At 37.4% G+C, this 22197-nt stretch overlaps 1 protein-coding gene and 1 pseudogene across 3 annotated transcripts in view; one reads left to right on the top strand and one right to left on the bottom strand.

Moving 5' to 3' along the window:
* The window catches only part of LRRC49 (leucine rich repeat containing 49), a 154452-nt gene that overhangs the window by 112241 nt on the left and 20014 nt on the right, over nucleotides 1–22197 (bottom strand). For all 3 annotated transcript variants that reach the window (XM_046009596.1, XM_046009597.1, XM_046009598.1), the window contains one exon: nucleotides 14232–14375. In XM_046009596.1, the coding sequence (XP_045865552.1) occupies nucleotides 14232–14375 (144 nt within the window). The remainder of the gene's footprint in view (nucleotides 1–14231; nucleotides 14376–22197) is intronic.
* Nucleotides 15340–20155, top strand: LOC123944731 (annotated as a pseudogene).

Below are 22197 nucleotides of genomic sequence, written 5' to 3'. Positions count from 1 at the left end.
ATTATATGTGCAAGTCATCATATCAACAAGTCCAATCATACATCTACATGCCCATTTTAAAAAGTCTATTTTCAGGGCACTTGGGTGGCTCAGATGGTTAAGCATCCAACTCTTGATTTTGGCTCAGGTCATGAACTTTAGGGTCATGAGATCCAGCCCTGTGCTCAATGGGGAGTCTGCTTGAGATTCTCTTTCTCTCTCTCTCTCTGCCCCTCCCCCCATGAGCATTCTCTTTCTCTCTCACTCTCTCAAATAAAAAAAACAAAAAACAAAAAACCTTAAGGAAATTAAAAAATAAAAAAAGTCTATTTTCTGGCTCTGTTACCAAAGGCATATATATATTCAATCTAGTTGCAAGCTAGTTCTCCAGTCTGATTTTTTTCTACACACAGTTTGATCCTCATGGGGAAAGAAAAGGGGAAACTAAAAACCAGATTAATAAGCAGGCACTGATACTCTAGCTATGGAGATTTCTAGTCTTTATAATCTAGGAGAGCTAGACATAACAGATATGAGGAAAAAGAGAAAAGACCTCAATTCCATAATCATAGGCCTTTCCTCACTTGAATTTGTAGTTCAAATTTCCATCACATGCATGACCTAACAAGATTCATCATAAAAAATGATTCCTGGAATTCATGCCCCTAACACTCCTGGCAATACTCTCTGAAAAGACACAGAACTCAACTCAGGGTTTACAGCATTCTGACTATCCCAAGCTACTAACCTATGGGGAAACAATTAGTATGAGCAAGAGTCAGCAGAAACTTCAGGCAGCAAATGTAGAACTGCTCAAAAATTAAGAAAATATAGTAACTGGATAAAGGCTATGGAAGATCTATGTTTAAAATTATTAGAGAAACAAAAGAAATCTAAACATGAAAAAATATAAGATACCATTAATAAGGAGATCTGGGCATTTATGAAAAAAGTCATGTAGAACTTCTAAAAACAAAAAATTATGGTCATTATTAAAAAGTCAGGGGCGCCTGGGTGGCTCAGTGGGTTAAGCCTCTGCCTTTAGCTCAGGTCATGGTCTCAGGGTCCTGGGATTGAGCCCCACATTGGGCTCTCTGCTCAGCGGGGAGCCTGCTTCCCCTTCTCTCTCTGCCTGCCTCTCTGCCTGCTTGTGATCTCTGTCAAAATAAATAAATAAAATTAAAAAAAAAAAGTCAGTAGGTGGACTGAAAAATCATACTAGACAAAACTGAGGAGACAGTTACCTGGCAGATAGCACTAAAGAAGTAGAAAGAAGCAGAAATGTAGCAGAGAGAAAAAAGATAATAGAAATTTTAAGAAAAAAAGGGATAGAACAAGAAGGTCCACACTATATCTAGCAGATGTTTAAGAAGTAAAAAGAGAGAAATGGAAGGAGGAAATATTTGAAAAGATAAAGATTCTGTATGTTCCCATAATTAATGAAAGATAGGAATCTACTAATCAGGAAAGACAAATATTAGGTATGCTAGTAAACTTACTATATTTGATCAAATCTAAGATACCATCTTAAAATTATTTTAAGTAACACCTGGTGGTACCAATAATAAAATAATTAACCAATAATAAAATATCACTTAGAATTTTTATTTCATTATTACTCAAAGAGTTCTTTTAGATTTATTTAACCATATTTAAAATCAAATATCATTCTTATGCATATATAAAAATTAAGTAAAATAAATTAATTAAAAAATGAACTCCAAAATATCTTCATTTACCATAAAGTTAGACAGTGTAGTTCCAGCATAAAGGTATATACAAAGAGATGGAATGGAAGAGAAGGTCCACAAAAAGACTCATTTGATTATAACTCAATTCCAACAAAAATACCAATTGAATGAGTAAAGAAAGATCTCAACAAAAGGTGTGGAGCAAATAGATATCCCTATATGGGAAAAAATTAACCAGGATACCTACCTCAAACCATACACAAAATTTAATTAAAGATGGATCAAAGACCCTAAGTGAAAGGCAAAACTTTAAGCATTTAAGAAGAAAACAGAGGAGAACATATTTATGATATTGCGATAGTCAAAGATGCCTTGTTCACAACAAAAAAAGAACCAATGATAAAGGAAAACTAATTGATAAACCACTCTTCACTAAAACGTAAGCTTCTACATATCAAAAATATTATTACGAAAGCAAAAAAGCATGGGGGTTGGTGGGGTAGGGATAGGGTGGTTGGGTTATGGACACTGGGAACGGTATGTGCTATGGTGAGTGCTGTGAAATGTGTATGCCTGATGATCCACAGACTTGTACCCTTGGGGCAAATAATACATTATACGTTAATAAAAATAATTTTTAAAAAAAGCAAAAAAGCAAGCCATGCAGAAAATACACCAATACATATACCAAACAAATAACCAGAAGCTAGAATATAGATCTACGACAATTCAATGATAAAAAGATAAAAGAATTTTCTCTTGAATCGACAAAAGACTTGATACTTCACATGTTGGAATGGCCTAAAAGTACTTGAAAAGATGTTCACCATTCTAGGTATTCATCAAGGAACTGCAAATTAAAACCACACTGAGAATCACAGAATCACTAAAATTATTAAGACCGTAAATATCAAATGTTGGCAAGGATATGGAGCAATTAGAACTCCCATTTATTGCTGTTGAAATGTAAAATGGTATAGTCACTTTATAAAACTGTTTGGCAGTTTCTAATAAATTTAAACACCCAGCTACCTTATGGCTCAGTAGTGATGCTCCTAAGTATTTACCTAGGAGAAATGTGGAACATGCCCACCAAAATGAATGTATAAATAAAAGACTACAGGAATATTCATAACAGCTTTATTCATTATGGCTAAATATTGAAATGAAAAAATTCATAGATGCCTATGAACAGAAGAATGAAAACACAGGTATTATAATTAGAAAATGGATGCAACTCATTTCATTTTAAAAAATTGCTGATACACACCACAAAACAGATGAATCAAAACATGTTTAGTACACACAGAGTCCATATTTTTTATATATATACTTCATGAAAAGTTCAAAAACTGGCAAAATTAATCTATGATAATAGAAGTCAGAAACTTCTAGGGTAGGGAAAAGCACAAACTGGAAAGGGGCACAGGAAAACCTTCTGGAGAGAAAGAAATGTTTTCTGTCTTGATCTAAGTAGTGGTCAAATAAAAGTACATTTATATTAAAAAAATCACTGAACTGTACAGTTAAGATTTGTGCATTTTATTGTATCCAAGTTACACTTCAATAAAAAGTATGGAGAAAAAGTCTTTACATTTGGAATCCAACTTCTTTTTTTTTTTAATATTTATTTAAGAGAGAGAGAGGATGAGCAGGAGGAGGGGCAGAAGGAGAGAGAGAAGCAAACTCCCCACTGAGCAGGGACTCTGATGTGGGGCTCAATCCCGGACCCTGAGATCATGACCTGAGCCCAAGGCAGACGCTTAAGCAACTGAGACACACACACAGGCACCCGAGTCCAACTTCTGAATCACTATTCAATGAATAATGTCCATGCTTTTTACCCCATTTTGTCTTCTGTGCCATCAACAACATTGGTCATGCTGGATATCCAAAAAGCATGCTCTACCTTGTCTACAGAATTTTCTTCCAAACTAGTGGCACCTATTTTGTGTATTTTTATATTGTTAAAAGTAAAGAAACACCAGTACTTGTGGTCTGAATGTTTGTTTCTCCCCCAAATTCATATATTGAAATCCTGACCCCAAAGTTTAAGAGGTGGGGCCTTTGGAGGGTGCTTAAGTCACAACAGTGGTTCCTTATGAATGGGATCAGTGTCTTATAAAAGAGATCTAGCCTCCTCAACCATGTGAGGACACAGTGAAAAGGTGCCAGCTGTGGGCCAGAAAGAAGGCTCCCACCAGTAGGCAACCACACTACCACCCTGACTTTGGACTTCCCAGGATCTAGAACTGTGAGAAATAAATTTCTCTTGTTTATAAGCTACCCAGTCTGTGGTATTTTGTGATAGAGAGCAACCCAAATGGTCTAAGACACCAGTGTGAATTATACTACAGTTTCTTGTTGCTTTGAGATGCTTCCATCTCTTCCAAGGAGTCTGCTCAATTTCTCCTGCCTTCCGGTGCATTGTTTGGCATGTGATAAGCAAACTCTCTGAATCTATCTCAGTAACAAAATCTAACACAGCTTTGCCAAACATGGTTTTCCTCCTTTTAAAGTATTTGATTGTTAATAGCAAGAAAATGTGGAATTGCTGTCATTCCTCCAAAGTAAAGTTCCACTAATATTAAATTTATATCTTTGTTGTTCATGCCTTTTGAATACAGAAATGTTTCATTCCCATGCCAAATCTTGGTGTAACCGTTTTTTTAAAAGATTTTATTTATTTGAGATAGAGAGCACAGGCAGGGGAGGGGTTGGGGGATGGGGGGAGAAGCAGATTCCCGGCTGAGCATGGAGCCTGAGGAGGCCTGGTCCCAAGACCCTGAGATCAAGACCTGAGCTGAAATCAGACATTTAACTGACTGAACCAAGTGGGTGTCCCATTGGCATAATCTTTTTAAATACATTTTGAACAGTGATTAAACTCAAAACATGTAATAACAATAACTAAGACAAGTATAGTATAAACCGCTTTAACTACATTCACATATATGTAGCAATGAAATTGCTGTAGCCTGTCCAATAGTGATTTTAAGACACCATGCATTGTAAAACATATCCAGATTTCAAAATTGGTGAAATATGGAAAAATGTACATCCCAAATTGGCGAAATATGGTACTTCTACACCCTACACATCTTAGTGAATCTGAAGTTCAAAAAGAAATCTTATAATCTTAAAAGCTACCAGAGAAAGAAAAAGAAGGCCCTATACAACAAAGATAGTAGGCAGTTTAATGATGATAACAGAGTTCAAAGACAATAAAATATGAGCTTCAAACACCTGTGAGAAAAATAACTGTCAATCAGATCAGACCATCCATCATGAAAAAGGGCAAAATAAACACATTATTAGACAAACATAAATTGAAAGAGCTTACCACCAGAGTCATTTTAAAGGGAATTATATATTTTCAAAAGAGTGGTAAACCCAAACAAGCAATGACTGAAAACACCAACAATTAAAATATCTAATTTTGGGAGTAAAAAGATAAAAAGAAAAGCCTAGGAAACAAAAACATGTAAAATGGCACAGGGTTACCGGATTAAATGATTCTAGGGTCTTTATATAAGAAGAGCATAGGGATGTGTATCAATGCTATAATTTAAGTCAAGTGTGTATTTTAAAACATTAAGAGTAATCATTAAAGTGAATAAGAAAGAACAGAGAAAAGCCCATCAACCCACAGTAAGGTGCACATGCACACACAGGAAATGCAGGACAAATAGCATGAAATAATAGCAAAGTGGTAAATTTATCAGTAATCAGAATTAGTACAATAGACTAAAGGCTCTAGTCAGAAGAAAGATTCTCACTTGTAAGTTAAAAAAGAAGTTGCGAACTCTTATAAGAAAAAGGTTTAAAGTAAAAGAAAACGCAATATGAGTCATTGAGAAGGACTCAGCATCACTTCTGCTGTTGCTTTTGCCAAACGTACATAATCTGAATATAATCATGAGGACACATCATTAGGCAAGCCCAAACTGAGGGACATTCTACAAAATAATAAACGCTATTCTTCAAAAATGTCAATGTCACTACATACAAAGAACGATGCAAGGACTCTTGCAGATCAAAGAAGATTAGGGAGACATAACTACAGGAATACAATGCATGATCTTGGATTTTCTTTTGCTATAAAGGACGCTAGCAAGATAATTTTTTGAGATGTTATTTACTTGTCAGAGAGAAAGAGAGAGAGTGAGAGAGCACAAGCAGGGGGAGCAGCAGTCAGAGGAAGAAGCAGGCTCCCCACTAAGCATGGAGCCCAACGCAGGGTTTGATCCCAGGATCCTGGGATCATGACCTGAGCCAAAAGCAGACGCTTAACTAACTGAGCCACCCAGGTATCCTTGTTAGTGAGATAATTAAGAAAACCTGAATGCGATCTACAGATTAGATAATAGTATCCTATCAATGTTAATTTCCTGATTTTGATTACTATAATGTGGTTATATAAGAGGATTCTTGTTTTTAGAAAATACACATTGAAGTATGTGGAGATGAAGGGGCATCATGCCTGCATCTTACTCTTAAATGGTTCAGGAAAAAGAGACTTGTAGATAGAGAAGGACAGAGAGAATAATCAAAAGAGAGGTTAGTTGAAAATTAAAAAATTGAAAATTAAAAAAGGTTAAAGAATAAAAAAGATATACAAAAAAATAGAAAAAAATAACCTAAAGAAAGTTGGTATTAACATTAGACTAAATGAATGTTAAGGCAAAAAAAAGTATGATTAGGGGCGCCTGGGTGGCTCAGTGGGTTAAAGCCTCGGCCTTCGGCTCAGCTCATGATCCCAGGGTCCTGGAATCGAGCCCCGCATCGGGCTCTCTGCTCTGCGGGGAGCCTGCTTCCTCCTCTCTCTCTGCCTGCTTCTCTGCCTAGTTGTGATTTCTCTCTGTCAAATAAATAAAATATTAAAAAAAAAAGTATGATTAACTTCTTTACCTATATTACATAGTTAGAACAGTGCCTGGCAAACAGTCCATGCTCATAAATACTTACTCAATGAAGGTAATAAAGACAGTTAGTACACAATGATAAAAGGAACAATTGACCAGGAAGACACATCAATTTTAACCTTGTGTGCACCTAGAAATAGCTTCAAACACTGAGCACATACTAGGGAAATATATTGATAGTGCGTATTGACTGTAAATGTTGACTGCATATTTGGCAATACAGCAAACCTCAACAAACTTCACAGAACAGATTACGTATAACCCACACTCACTGGCCACAAGGCAACTAAATTAGGAAAGAATGATGAAAAAAGAATAATCAATCCATACATATCAAAAATGTTCAAATATACTTCTAAAAAGCACATAGATCAAAGAAGAAATCAAAATGGAACTTAGAAAATATTTAGAATAAAAATACTAAATTTCACACTGGGTGTGATGCATCAACTGGGTGTGATGAATCTTGGAACACTGAAAATATAAAATAAAAATACTAAATTTCAAAACTTGTGGGAAGAAGCTGAAGTGGTTCTCAGGGGTAAATTTATAGTCTTAAGCAAGTGCTTATATTAGAAACTAAAAAGGACTGAAAACTAATGTATCAAGTATCCAAACACAAAACTTTAGAAAGAAAAAGCAAATAGAGAAAATAAGAGAGTTGGAAACAAAAATCAAGAACAACATTTCTTTTTTTTTTTTTTTTAAGATTTTATTTATTTATTTGACAGAGACACAGCAAGAGCAGGGACACAAGCAGGGGGAATGAGAGAGGGAGAAGCAGGCTTCCCATCAAGCAGGGAGCCCAATGCAGGGCTCAATCCCAGGACCCTGGGATCATGACTTGAGCTGAAGGCAGACAATTAACGACTGAGCCACACAGGCACCCCTAGAACAGTATTTCTTAAAAGCTATAAGAGAAGTTCAACAAAACCAAAGCCAGTTCTTTGAAACTACTAGTAAAATAAACAAACCTCAAGCAATACTAATTAAGAAATAAAGTATAAATAAGCATCATAAGAAATGACAACAGGGACATGATGACAGAGAGAGCAGCTAAAAAAAGGGAGTTTAGATGAAAGGAAACTATAACATATCAAAACTGATACTATTATTACTGAGTCAATAGTTTAAAACTACTTAAACTATTTTACAGATACATTCCTCCAAGTATACAAAGAGCAGATCATCTTTAATTTCATATAAAGTGAGATTTATACCAAATAGGAAACCAAAATAGGGAATCACAGAATATTAAAATAGGAAGCACTCCTCAATTCATTTTATGAGGCTATTGTGACCTTGATACAAGAAAAGAAAAAGAAAAAGAAATTACAGACAAATTTCACTAAAAATATTAATAAATGAAATCCAGGAATGTATATGGAGTATAACACATAAAATACACAATAATCAAAAATACTAGAATGACTTACCATTACAAAATCTTATAATTTCCAAAATTAATATGTTAAAGAAGAAAAAATCCATTATGACCAGTCTAAGAGCTGTATAAGAATCATCTAATAAAATTCAAAAACCATTCATAATATAAACTTAAGCAAACTAAAAATAGAGGATAATTTCTTCAGACTGATAAATGGCATTTAGCAAACATAGCTAGCAATACGTTTCCTTTAAAATCAGGAATAAGGCAAGGTGCCTACTTTTGCTTCTTTATTCAACTTTGTGCTGGAGGTATGGTCAAACTGGAAGTTCAGTCTAGCTCAGTCAAACAAGAAGAAATAAAACGTAATGAATAAGGGAAAACTACAATCGTTCACAAAAAATTAAAATTTTTTTTTTTTATATATGATTTTTTTTATTTTATTTTTTTTTCCCTTTTTATTTATTTTTTCAGCGTAACAGTATTCATTCTTTTTGCACAACACCCAGTGCTCCATGCAAAACGTGCCCTCCCCATCACCCACCACCTGTTCCCCCAACCTCCCACCCCTGACCCTTCAAAACCCTCAGGTTGTTTTTCAGAGTCCATAGTCTCTTATGGTTCACCTCCCCTCCCCAATGTCCATAGCCCGCTCCCCCTCTCCCAATCCCACCTCCCCCCAGCAACCCCCAGTTTGTTTTGTGAGATTATGAGTCATTTATGGTTTGTCTCCCTCCCAAAATTTTTAAACAGAAAATCTAAGATAACCTACAGATATATTACTAGAATTATTAAGTATCAGAGCATGGTTGCCAAATATGAGATCAATGAACCAAAATCAACTGTGGTTCCATATACTGGCAACAACAGTAAGAAATCTATTTCTTTTTTAAAGGTTTTATTTATTTATTTGACAGAGAGAGAGAGACAGCAAGAGAGGAACACAAGCAGAAAGAGAGGGCGAGAGAGAAGCAGGCTTCCCGCTGAGCAGGGAGCCTGACACAGGGCTCAATTCCAAGACCCTGGGATCATGACCTGAGCTGAAGGCAGGCGCTTAACAACTGAGCCACCCAACAGCCCCAGGAAATCTATTTCTGATCAAAATAATTTATAATAGCAAAAAAAAAAGTATAAAATATGACACATATGAATTGAGAGATATACTATATTCATATTATGCCTTCGTATTAATACACCATGTGCATATTATATTAAAGGTTCAATATAAAAAATGTCAATTGCCTTCAAACTCAAAAATATTCCAATCAAACAGACCAGTAGGATTATTCATGAAACTTGCCACGCTATTTCTAGAATGTATATAGAAAAAGAAAAAAAATGATTTTTTTTTTTAAAGGAATAAAGGAAGGCTAGGGAAGAGGAAGGATGATTGGGAACATCATGCTACTAATTCTTAGAACATAACAGAGATTACAGTTATTAAGGTAGTGTTATATTGGAACATAGATAGAGATCAATCAAACAGAACAGAGAGGCCAGGCACAGACCCATGCGTATGTGGATATTTAAATTGCTAGAGGGAGATGGAAAGACAGAAATAATCCATTTTTCAGTAAATGGTGCTGGGACAATTAGCAATCCATATGAGAAAAAAGAAAACAAAACTGGATTTCAATTTTACACCACAAGAAAAAATCATTTCCAAATAGATAAAACATGCAAAGAGCAGCTTCAAAACTTTTGCCAGGTAACAGAAAAATATCTTTATGTCCTCAACTTTTAAGGATGGATTTTCAAACAAAAACACCAGAAACAACTTCTCTTCCTCAAAATATAGCAGAAACAAAAGAAATACCACTGATCAAGAGGAAAAAGAAAAAAAAAGAAGCCTGCAATTATAATGGGCAAAGGATAAGGCTATTCAGGCACTCTAAATGAGAGACAATCTCTTATCACAAAAGAAAAAAGATGAAAGGCATTCAGCCTCACTGGAAATTCAAATTAAAATCTCAATGCCATATAATTTCGTAGTTAAAAGACTGGCAAAAAATAAAAGGTCTGACAGTATCAAGTATCAACAAAAATGTGAAGTTAAAGGAACTCCCAGGTAAAGTTGATAGAAGTGTAATTTGGTTGTATCAAATTTTTGTATCAAGTTTTGGACAAAACTTGATGATATCTGATAAAACGAAATGAGCATAATCCTGGACCCAGCAATGCCTCTCCCAAGCTCTTCCACTGAGCACTGTTTGCCAAATGCAGGTTGCGATCAACTCTTCATTGGTCAAGAAATCAATTCGGGGGGCGCCTGGGTGGCTCAGTAGGTTAAGATGCTGCCTTCGGCTCAGGTCATGATCCCAGGGTCCTGGGATTGAGATCCACATCAGGCTCCCTGTTCAGTGGAGAGTCTGCTTCTCCTTCTCCCTCTGCCTGCCACTCTGCCTACTTGTGCTCTTTCTCTTTCTCTCTCTCTCTCTCTGTCAAATTTAAAAAAAAAATCTTAAAAAAAAAAAGTCAATTTAATAGGTTGAGACCAACATCTTTGATAGAAGAGCAAGGGCAGATATAGCTTCATGAAATGTCTGCTTCTATTATTTATAACATACCATATAAATATTTAATAGCTAAGTATTTAATAACTGGGTTTTAATGTAAATTTTATTTATTACCATATGTCTGAAAGCCATTGTCCCAGAGAAAACTGTTATGCCTATTCACCAAAAGACAAAAATGTTGTGATACTTTTTAATAATTAAAAATTGGAAATCCCACTGCGCTAAGTAGAATGAATAGTTAATTACAATCATACAATGGAATGCTATATAACATTGAAAATTAGTGAACCAGAGCTACAGATAACAACACAGACAAATCTTGAAATCATGTTAATAGAAGCGACTTACAGAAAACATGTATAGTATGATGAACATTTAAAAGAACATTTAAAAGCATACAAAAAATTACTTGACATTGTTTAGGGAGGGGTACATACATATATGGAAAAGGAAACAGACATGCATGGGAATAAACACTATACTCAGAATTGTGCTTACCTCTGCAAAGGAGGGAGGGAATGCGATGGGGGAGGGTTATGCACTAGGCCTTAACTATATTAGAAGGATTTTTATTCACTAAATTGATTGGTAGATATACACACATGTTGGTAGTATTATTTCCCATTCTTTTCAGACTGTCTGAAATGTTTCACAATTGTTTAAAAGGGAAAGCTACCATATAAACAAAAAAGGCATTTGGTTTGAAATTTATAAAATCTCCCAGAAAAAGATCAGTGACTTTAAACTACAATAAACAAATAAGCAACCAAAAACTTTTCTACATCAAAAACAGACAAGTTTTCTGATAAGATAGTGAAGTGGGTAATACATTTGTTTCATCCTTCTATAAGATTTGATGGGCAAAGCAATAAAATATACAAAATGAGTAAACCCAGAAATGCTAAAAACAAGAGAGTCATTGTTAAGAGATCCACACTTTGTATGAATTTCAGGAAGCTGGCAAGCAGACAGGATCTTACTAGTGATAACCCCAGACAAAAACCACAGCTCTGAACTGGAAAGAGTCATGCTGCTCGGCAGCGTCCGCAGTCCTCCCCGACCAAATGCCATTTTACTTGGTGCTCACACTCAAAACACGCAGAGAGCAGAGGTGGACAGTGGTTAACTGTGACTAAGCAAGTAGATGTGTAATGAAAGGTCTGTCTACTCAACCGCTCTTCCCGGAGCAGCAGCAAACCCACCCCAGCCTCAGCCCACTCCCACCCCTGCCACGCACACACACAGGCAGTGGATGGAGCAGCCAGCTGCAGAAAGCCTCAGCCGGAGCTTCAGGATCTGTTCTCTCAACAAAATGAGAGCATCTGGCAAGGAAGGATGGAGCGTGTGGGTGTTTTAGCCATGGAGACAATTAATAACTGCTACATTCAAACCAGAGGCAGAAAAGGAATGGCAGTGTCATCCCACACAGAAGATAGTAAAGTCCTTCTATCCCGCAAATAGCCATTCTCTTATTTTGGCAGTTACAGAGTGAGCCTCCCTTTTCCCTTCCACTCACTCTAAAGGGAAGCCTGCCAATGCGTGGGATTCGACAACTTACACAAATCCAGTGATCATTCTAGGGAGAGATCTTGGAGTTAAAAAGACCTACTCAGCTGTGCAGGAGATCCAGTCACTACTTAACACAGTTGTTCATCTAAGGATTACCAGCCACTGAGGAAAATCAAACCGTGAAAGAAAAAAACAGAACAAAAGAATAAGTGTGATAACTGACCCTAGAGAAATGAAGAGACACTGAAGGAAAAAAAAAAAATGAACCCTCAGTTTTAAAAGTCTCTTGGCTGTTTTAGGAAAGGATGATTTGAAAAAGAAACAAAAGTTGGATCCAGTCTTATGTAACCTTACGTGTATATTCAAATTTCCCATAAATTCATATGCATGGTACTTATCATCATCATGACACCATATGCATCATATTTACTAAATCTTTCTAACTTTTAGAAGTTAATACAATTTCCTTTTCCACAGATGTTGGCTGCTGCCTAAGCTGTAACAGTAATGATCAGACATAATATTCACTGGGAAATTCAGTAAGCAATTTCCTGGATACACATTATGTACTTTCTAAATGAAAGAACACAGACAGGAATATGCAAAAGTCAATAGATTTCTGTGCCCCACTCTACCAAAACTTTTTGGGTTCTTACCATACCCAAGGTCCTGAGGACAGATCAACTCCAGCCTAAGCCGTTCCTAGACACTCAGCAATGTAACAGATTAACTCAATCTGGAGGTCGTTTAAAATAAACAAGCCATTTCCAATATTTAAATCCAATCTGGGGAGGGCCTGACAGAATTTAGGGGCTCTGGAATAAATCCATTTCTTGGAAAAGGTTCTGAAATTATCCCAACCTCCTAGAAGATGTGAGCATTACTGAGCTCTGATTTTTCTGGGAAAACTTCAAAATGAAACCAATCTGTACAATGAGGCCTAGAGATAAGGCATCATCTGTCCCTCAACCTTTCCAAGTATACTATTTATATTACACTTAATTATTTACTAAGGAACTCAATGTCTCAAAAAGTTAAGAGTTAGATTGTGCCTTTAAAAAGAGTTAGATTTTACTTGAATGATATACAGAATGATATATTTTTCTATTGCATGTAAAGAAAAGAAGCTTGTTTTTAAAAAATGTTTGTTTTTATCATTAGAAGTCTTCTCAGCCTGTATCACATAATACAGTCAACAGTCCTATTTTTAGGGATGCCTGGATAGCTCAGTTAGTTGGGTGGCTGTGTTTGTCTTGGGTCATGATCCCAGGGTCCTGGGATTGAGTCCCGCATCGGGCACCTTGCTCATTGGGCTCCTTGCTCGGCCTGCTTCTCCCTCTGCCTGCCACTCCCCCTGCTTGCATCTCTCTCTCTCTCTCTCTCTGACAAATAAATAAAATTTTTAAGCTATTTCTAGTGCTCTTCACATGTGCACAAGTACAAAATACCTGAGCATCAGGCTGTTATTTCATTGCTGAACTTGAGTAAAGCTATAAATCTAACGAAGTTCATCTTCAGAGTTCCAAAGTGGCCTTCCTGTAGTTTTGCCCCCACAGTGCAAACTTGTTTCCTCCTGCTCACATGTCAGCTCCTGACCACCTTAATGTCTTTCTTCAGATTCAACAAGCCAAAGAGGATCCTAGAAATAATCTAGCCCAAGACCCTCACTTTAGAGAAAAGTAAACTGACGCTTATAGAGTTAACAATTTACCCAAGGTCACCCAGCTAATGAGAGATGAAGCTGTGACCAGAACGAAGTCTCTGATGCCCTATGCAATGCTTTTTCTACTATACCAGCCTGCCTCTGTCAACCCTGCAAAGGAAATGATATTTATTTATGTCTTCCTAGCCCTTGGCTGCTCCTCTCTGAGCCTTTTCCCTCCTGGTACAACAATTTATCAACTTTAAGTTACCAATAACCTTCTTTCTTATTAATTCTATTACCACGATAAAACAGCAAAGAATTTGCTACTCATTTATATTAGCTAATGCATTTATTGATAATACTTCTGTTTCTAATTTTACATTTATCTTCTAAAATGAGAAACACCTTAACATTTCCTAAATCAAAATATAAGGCTTAATAATTATATGCACAATTAAATTCAGAAAAGAACTAAGTTACTGTAGATTCTTACTCCACATAAAATAATACCATAACATTTATTTCATTTCCTTAGAAGAAAAGGCAGAGATTACATATCGATTCCATTTTAATACTCACCACAAAAGTGATTTGATTGTGTCGCAGGTTAAGTTCAGTTAGTGAATCCAGCCCATTAAGATTATCAACGTGACTTAAAAGGTTCCTAGCAAGATTTAAAACTCTCAAATCACACAAATGACTGACATTTTCGATTTTGGTAATCTGTTAAAAAATGAGAAAGAGATCATTAGCAGGCATTGTCATAGATATGCATGTTATAAAAACCTTAAAAATAAAATACATAGTCACTGGATTCAGTGACAGGTTTACCTGACTTACATGACTTACATTGCACTTAAAATGTATTTCCAGGGGCACCTGGGTGGCTCAGTCGGTTAAGTCTCTGTTTTTGGCTCATGTCATGATCCCGGAGTCTCGGGATCAAGACCCACATCGGGTTCCCTGGTCAGTGGGGAGCCTGCTTCTCTCTCTGGCCCTCACCCTGCTCTCATGCTCCCTTTACCTCAAGTAAATAAATAAAATCTTTTAAAAAATGCATTTCCAAGTTCCTCTGTTATAGATAAGAAGTCATTTAACTTGTGAAAATTAAATGAAGGTACGTATTTTATAATTTCACCATAGTAAATATTTGAAGTAAATTTTATCAAATAGTCAATAAGTCCATCCTTGGGGCATTTCTAATTGCCAGGTCCAGATAAAAGTGACAAGAGCTAAAGGCGCCTCAGTGGCTCAGTCGTTAAGAGTCTGCCTTCAGCTCAGGTTATGATCTCAAGATCCTGGGATTGAGCCTCACAGGGAGCCTGCTTCTCCCTCTCCAACCCCGCCTACTTATGTTCCCTCTCTCGCTGTCTCTCCCTCTCTCTGTCAAATAAATAAATAAAATCTTAAAAAAAAAAGTGACAAGAGCTATACATACTATCTGCCAAATAAAAACTTACTGCAAGTTCAAGGCCAAAGCTCACAATATTTTGACCAAGCAAGACAGCCCTCTGGGAGAAAAGGCAAGGGAAAGGAATGCTACCACACCTCCTTGTTCTCTCCATTTATGCTGCAGGATCCTGAAAGCCGTCAAGAGTCTAAATGGAAAAGATACAACGAACTAGGATCCCGAGTGGAGATGGAGGGTGGATATTCTTTATTAGTGAAAGTGTAGCCAGAGTGCAATATGGTAGACATTAAGTGTTCAGAACAAGAGGACTTGAGTTACAGAATAGGCACGTGCACACAGTCTCTGACCCGCAGCAGAGGAGCTCTGAGTTGCACAGCAAGGTGGGGAAAGGAAAAGCTATGCCTATGAACTGATGAGAGCACAACAGGATTTTAAGCCCCACCAGTGTAACCGTACAAGCACAGTGCAATGGTTCTCTAGGGGTCCTTGCAGGAGGACTTTGTCAACCAACTACTTAAGTTAACAATGAGTCAGGCACATAACACTTTTCTTTCAAACGCTAAAAAAAGTTACCACAATCACTAGAGGTTAACTTTCTCATCTGTACTGTCAGCCCAGTACAGATGAGAAAAAATCTGAAATTTTTTATTCAACATTCCAAAGCGGATGTCGGCTAAAAGAACGTTTTCTTAGATTTATAATCCAGTTTGTATGTTGTTATTGGACCTTCTCTTACATTCAAGAAATACCATCTAGATTCCATCTAGGTTCAAAAGGAAAACCTATGTTTATTATAAACTCAGTAATATATAAAGGTGACATTTAAAATTTGTCCTAAGATTTTGGTCTAACTAATGTAAAATGAAATCAGTGAAAGCTGTCAAAGAAGAAACAAGGTTATCCATATCTGAAGATGATAGAACTATGTACAATGAGATGTGGACAAAAGCATTTCAAAACTAAATAAGTGACAGAATTTTAAATGTATGGAATCAGCAAAAAGCAAAACAGACACTGTGAGAAATCAGTAATGTCATCATAAGTTTGAGAAATTCTCCTAAAATACTAAGGAAAAATGGCGGTAGAAAGAATGAGAGGCAAGATGGGGATATGGAAGACAAACAATACAGATGTAACAAACATGAATGGAAAAGCAATATTTAAATATATAAAATAAAACTTTCCTGTGAACAGGAAAGATAAACATATATAGAATGAAGGGGCATAATTGTTAGATGACATACATAATTAAGTCTTCCGCCTTCTGCTACTACACCTGGAGCATTTCTTGTAGAAAACTACCTTTCTCTAATTCTTTGGTCCTGGTGGGACTGATAAGTAGAATGCCCGCATTGTAGGCATTGTAGAGTTACCTTTTATTTAGTTTGGTAACTCTGAAAAGGAACACGATTCATTCTAAAATATGAGTATCAAGATGTAAGTTTTAAAAAATCACCAGGGATATCGTTTAGCTTCTTGGTTTGCAATCAGATAGGCCAGAATAGTGTACAATGTATCTGATGGAGCCTATTATGCATTGCAGTCAGGGACAAAGTCATGGGGAATGATAAAAATTTCAGGCAAAAGGTGATGTGGGGTGAGAGTACAGCTCTTGATTAGTTAATAAACTTCACAGCAAGAAGAAATGATGGGAATTTCGGAAAGCCCAGTCATAGGCCATACTGATCAGAGAGAGGGTCTCCAGGAGACTGCACGGCTTCTCAATACACCTAGGAAAGCTGGATACTCCAGGCTCCTCTTTATGTGTAAGAGTAACCCAGACAGCTCTGTCTGGATAAAGACAACCTTCTGACTCAGCAATGCTGAAAGGGCAAATGTCTGCTTTCAGTCAAGCAGTCACAGAAAGGGCAAGCTCTCCCTGAAGGAAAAGATGGCTTTGAAAAAAAAGATCCTTCCTGAAGCACATTTGTGTCCACGTTAAAGTAAGCTTTCACCGAGAGAATGAATTCTGGAAGACCAAAACAAATCTACCTCAGAATATGAGAGCCAACCTCTCAGATTCCTCTGTATTCTTCACTATTCAGATATAATCAATTGCTAAATCTTGATGTTTCCACTTTTAAAATGTTTATCCAATCTGTCCCCTTATTAAATCCCTATCGTTACTACTTCAGGTCAAGCCACCAGCACTTTTCACAAAGATTACTGGATTAGTCTCTCAACTGTTCTAGCTCCAATTCAACTTTCCTCCCACTCTTTCCATCCCCCAATCTATCTCCTGAACACTATTATCATTCCTCAGACCATTTTCACATCATAAACCAATTACGTTTATTTCACAATGTACACCAAGTATCATTTTTATTTCTGATGAAAGTAAACTCTGAAAACAAAAAATATTCACTTAATTTTTTTAGGTTTTTTACTACCTGATGCTTTTTTCTTTTTAAAGAATTGGACATTGTTTGATCTTGAATAGTTTATCTCTTGACTTTTTAGAACCCCAAGGTTACCAAGGCTATCTTTGCTTTGAAATATTCTAAATTTCTGCTGAGTGGATTTAGATATTTTGAAACAAGAAATGGATTTTCATGTAAAGCTTCCTTCTTGTAGTTATAGAGCCTTGAGAAATAATTTGTGTGGTACAAGTATTTAATCTCAATACATGGAATAAGTACAAACATGAAACTGAAATTATATGACATAACACAGGTCAGCTAACAAGGAATAGAGCATTTTTTTATCAACATAATAGTTGGTAAATAATTCCCACACATCACATATGGATCAAGTGATATGTTATTCATATACCGGGATCCCTCAGAGATCTTGTGTAATGCCCATGAATTCTTAAAGGTAGGGGCATCTGGATGGATTAGTTCTGTTCAGGTCACAATCTCAGGGTTCTGAGATTGAGCCCCGCGATGGGCCTGCTTAAGAGTCTCTCTTTTTCTCCCTCTGCCTCTCACCCCAACTTTTGCTCTAAAAAATAAATAAAATAAAATAAAATATAGTAAAAAATAGACAAAATGAATTCTTTTTTTTTTTTTTTTTTTAAAGATTTATTTATTTATTTATTTGACAGACAGAAATCACAGGTAGGCAGAGAGGCAGGCAGAGAGAGAGAGAGGAAGGGAAGCAGGCTCCCTGCTGACCAGAGAGCCCCATGTGGGGCTTGATCCCAGGACCCTGGGATCATGACCTGAGCCGAAGGCAGAGGCCTAACCCACTGAGCCACCCAGGTGCCCCGACAAAATGAATTCTTAAAGGTATATTATAATGTGAAAGCTACATAAATATGTTTAATTATCATATACACATTTTAAAATAAACTTGAAAAAATTGTTACCATAAAATGCTGCAATTAGTTATGAAGTTTTAAAAATAGTGGGCTACCAGGGCGCCTGGGTGGCTCAGTGGGTTAAAGCCTCTGCCTTCGGCTCAGGTCATGATCCCAGGGTCCTGGGATCAAGCCCCACATTGGGCTCTCTGCTCCGCGGGGAGCCTGCTTCCTCCTCTCTCTCTGCCTGCCTCTCTGCCTAGTTGTGACTTCTCTCTGTTAAATTAATAAAATATTAAAAAAAAAATAGTGGGCTACCAAAAAAATGAAAAATCAGTAAATAAAAAAAATAAAAATAGTGGGCTACAAGACAGAATAGCAATTCCTCAGGTGTGGTATACAAAGCCCTCCACAATCTGGCCTTTCCTTTTCTCTCCCCTCATTTCTCACTGTTCTTCAACATATGCTAAATTCTCAAGCAGTAAAAAATACCCTGTTGTTTTTAGTCTCAGTGCTTTTGCATATGATATACTTTTACTGACAAACTCTTTATTCTTCTTCCCCTTCCAGCCTCACCTCACTGGGTAACTTCTCTACTAGAGTGACACTAACCAGCCTGCAGAGCTGGACAATTCTCAGGCTACCAACATTCCTCCCATTCTGTGCAACACAGATGGGGCTGGGTGAGATTAGCACCTAGCAAATGTGATCTATCTAGATTTATCAAGGTTTTCATTCATTACATTAGCTTTTCACCAAAACGACTGGGACTCACAGCTGTTAGAAAGCCTAGAGAGATCATACTGAAGTTTGCACTTGACCGACTGCAGGTGGTTCAACAGGTAGGGACCCACAGATCACCCCAGAATGTACACTTACCACCTCAAGAGAGGCACTACCTTCTGCATCAGTATGTAGCTCATGTAGCTGGTCATAAATAAATACATTTCAAAGACAAAAATTTCAATGGAAGAGCAAAGGACCAAAAAAATAGCCAAGAGGCTCTGAGAGAGAAGGAGGGGAAACATAACAAACCAGATAGAAAAATTCAGACAGACAGACATAGAGGCAGACAAAACACAAAGAGACATTATTTATACCATTTTAACTGACAAAAATTAAGAAGTATGACCATTCCAGAGCTTTGGGTAGTGGCTGCTGCTGGCTCTGTCTTCCCTCCGGAGAGGACAATGTGGCTTGGACAGCAGCCCTGGCCCCCCGTGTCCCAAGCCTGCCACTTCTTGCCTCAGTGCCCTGATGCCACAGCAGCCCAGCCAGTGGCCCAGATGCAGCCACCAAGTGTGTGGTGGTGGGAAACGGAGCTGCAGGTCAAAGTTGCCCACCACTTGGTTAAACCGATAATTCCCTGGAGAATACATCCCCACTACCTCTGACAACTACTCTGCCAATGTTATGGTAGATGGAAAACAGGTGAATCTGGGCTTATGGGATACAGCTAGACAATATAATGATCGATTATGTCCCTTATCCTATCCACAAACAGATGTGGTCTTAATTTGCTCTTCTCTCGTGAGCCCTGCATCATTTGAAAATGTTCGAGTATGGGTACCCTGAAGTATGGCACCACTGACCCAACACCCCATCATCCTGGTGGAGCCAAACTTGATCTCAGGGACAATAAAGACGTGATTGAGCAACTGCAGGAGAAGAAGCCAATTCCCATCACCTAGCCACGGGGTTTGACCATGGCTAAGGACATGGGTGCTGGAAAACACTTAAATGCTCAGCTGTCACGCAGTGAGGGCTCAAGACAGTGTTGGATAAAGATCTTCAAGGCTTCTCTGCCCTCCTCCAGTCAATAAGAGGAAGAGAAACTTCCTGTTGCTATAAATGTCTGGGGGCTTCTCCTGCCCTGTCCACCTTGGAAACTTTATATGCTTTGCTCAAAAATGGGAGCCTTTGCACATGGTGCCAAGTTTTTGTTACAGATTACTTTTTCCATAAAGCCATTTCAAATGAATCAGTCATTTTTAGGTTTTATTTGTTTAAAGTATAAGACTTCAAACTTTCACCTTATAGTAAAATTTAGTCCTAAAATGACAAGCTTTCTTAAAGCCTTATTTTTTTTTCAATATTTTATTTTTTTGACAGAGAGAAATCACAACTAGGCAGAAAGGCAGGCAGAGAGAGAGGAGGAAGCAGGCTCCCCGCGGAGCAGAGAGCCCGATGTGGGGCTTGATCCCAGGACCCTGGGATCATGACCTGAGCTGAAGGCAGAGGCCTTAACCCACTGAGCCACCCAGACACCCCAAGCCTTATTTTTCAAGAGCTCCTATTCTTGCTCAGATTAAGAGTTGCCAAAAGAGCTTGTGAACTAATTTGCATTGCTGTGCTGAAAACACTAGGCATTAGTCATTCAAGATCTCCGTCATTAAGAACAGACTGCAGGAAAACAGTATGCAGGGTCCTCAAAAAGTTAAACATAGAGCTACCCTATGACCCAGAAATTGCACTACTCGGTATTTTCCGCAAAGATACAGATATATCTTTGAAAAGATAGAAAGATATCTGTGAAAAGAAGGGGAATATGCACCCCAATGTTCATAGCAGCAGTGGCCACAATAGCCAAACTGGAGAAGGAGCAAAGATGCCCTTCAACAGATGAATAGATAAAAAAGATATGGTACCTTGGAACACTGCATCAAAAACTAATGATGTATTTTATAGTGACTAACATAACACAATAAAAAAAAGATGTGGTTCCATATATACAATCGAATATTACTCAGTCATCAGAAAGGATAATACCTATCATTTGCACTGACATGGATGGAACTGGAGGAGATTACGCTAAGTGAAATAAGTCAAGCAGAGAAAGACAATTATCATATGGTTTCACTCCTATGTGGAACATAAGGAATAGCATGGAGGACCATTGGGGAAGAGAGGGAAAACTAAAGGGGGGTGGTAATGAGAGGGAGAAAAATAATGAGAGACTATAGACTCTGGGAAACAAACTGAAGGTTTCAGAGGGGAGAGGTGGAGGGACAGGGTAGCTAGGTGATGGGTGTTAAGAAGGGCATGTGCTGTGATGAGCATGGGGTGTTATCCACAACTAATGAATCACTGAACACTACATCAAAAATTAATGATGCACTCTATGGTGGCTAACTTAACATAATAAAGAAAAGACATATTTATATCAGAAAACCTGAAAAACACAGAAAAGTATGAAGCAGAATCCACAAATCCCCTAAAACCCTAACACCTAAAGATATTTTCTGGTCACATTTGGTATATTTCATTACCAAAAAAAATCTTATTTTTATTTCTTAAGAAAAAAAAAGAAGAGACTGCAGAGTCTCAAGTTTGGAAATGCAGACACTTCCTAACTAGTTTCCGATGAGAAAGCAGCACAGCCTCCTCCATGAAATGTTGCCATCTAGCACACCAGTAACTTATCAGCCCATATCCATTCCCTAACCCTAGACTTTACATCATAACAGAAATGAGTGTAAGGACTCAAAACTCTTTAGATCAATCTTTTTGATTCTGTAGTGAGATTTTAAAAACAGATTTGTTTATTTTATTTTAGGGAGTGGGGGAGGGGTGGAGGGAAAAGAAAATCTCAAGCAGACTGCATTGAATATAGAGCCCCACTCGGGGTTCGATCTCACAACCTGAGCTGAAACCAAGATTGGATACCCAACTCACTGTGCAACTCAGGCAACCCTGTAGTGAGATTTTTTTTTTTTTTTAAATTTAGTGTATATGCTATTGCTGAGATTTTGAACAGACTTCTTACTCCCACATTCCTCTGATGAAGTACCTGGTCTGGCCATGGGCACACTGGGTAGGGTGTGTGCAACACGGGAGGTGATCAAAGAATGAAGACAGTTATTTTGACAAAATATGGAGGTTGATTTATACTA

Source organism: Meles meles, chromosome 6 (assembly GCF_922984935.1).
Source record: "Meles meles chromosome 6, mMelMel3.1 paternal haplotype, whole genome shotgun sequence".
NCBI lineage: Eukaryota > Metazoa > Chordata > Mammalia > Carnivora > Mustelidae > Meles > Meles meles.
This window is presented reverse-complemented; position numbering and strand designations above follow the sequence as displayed.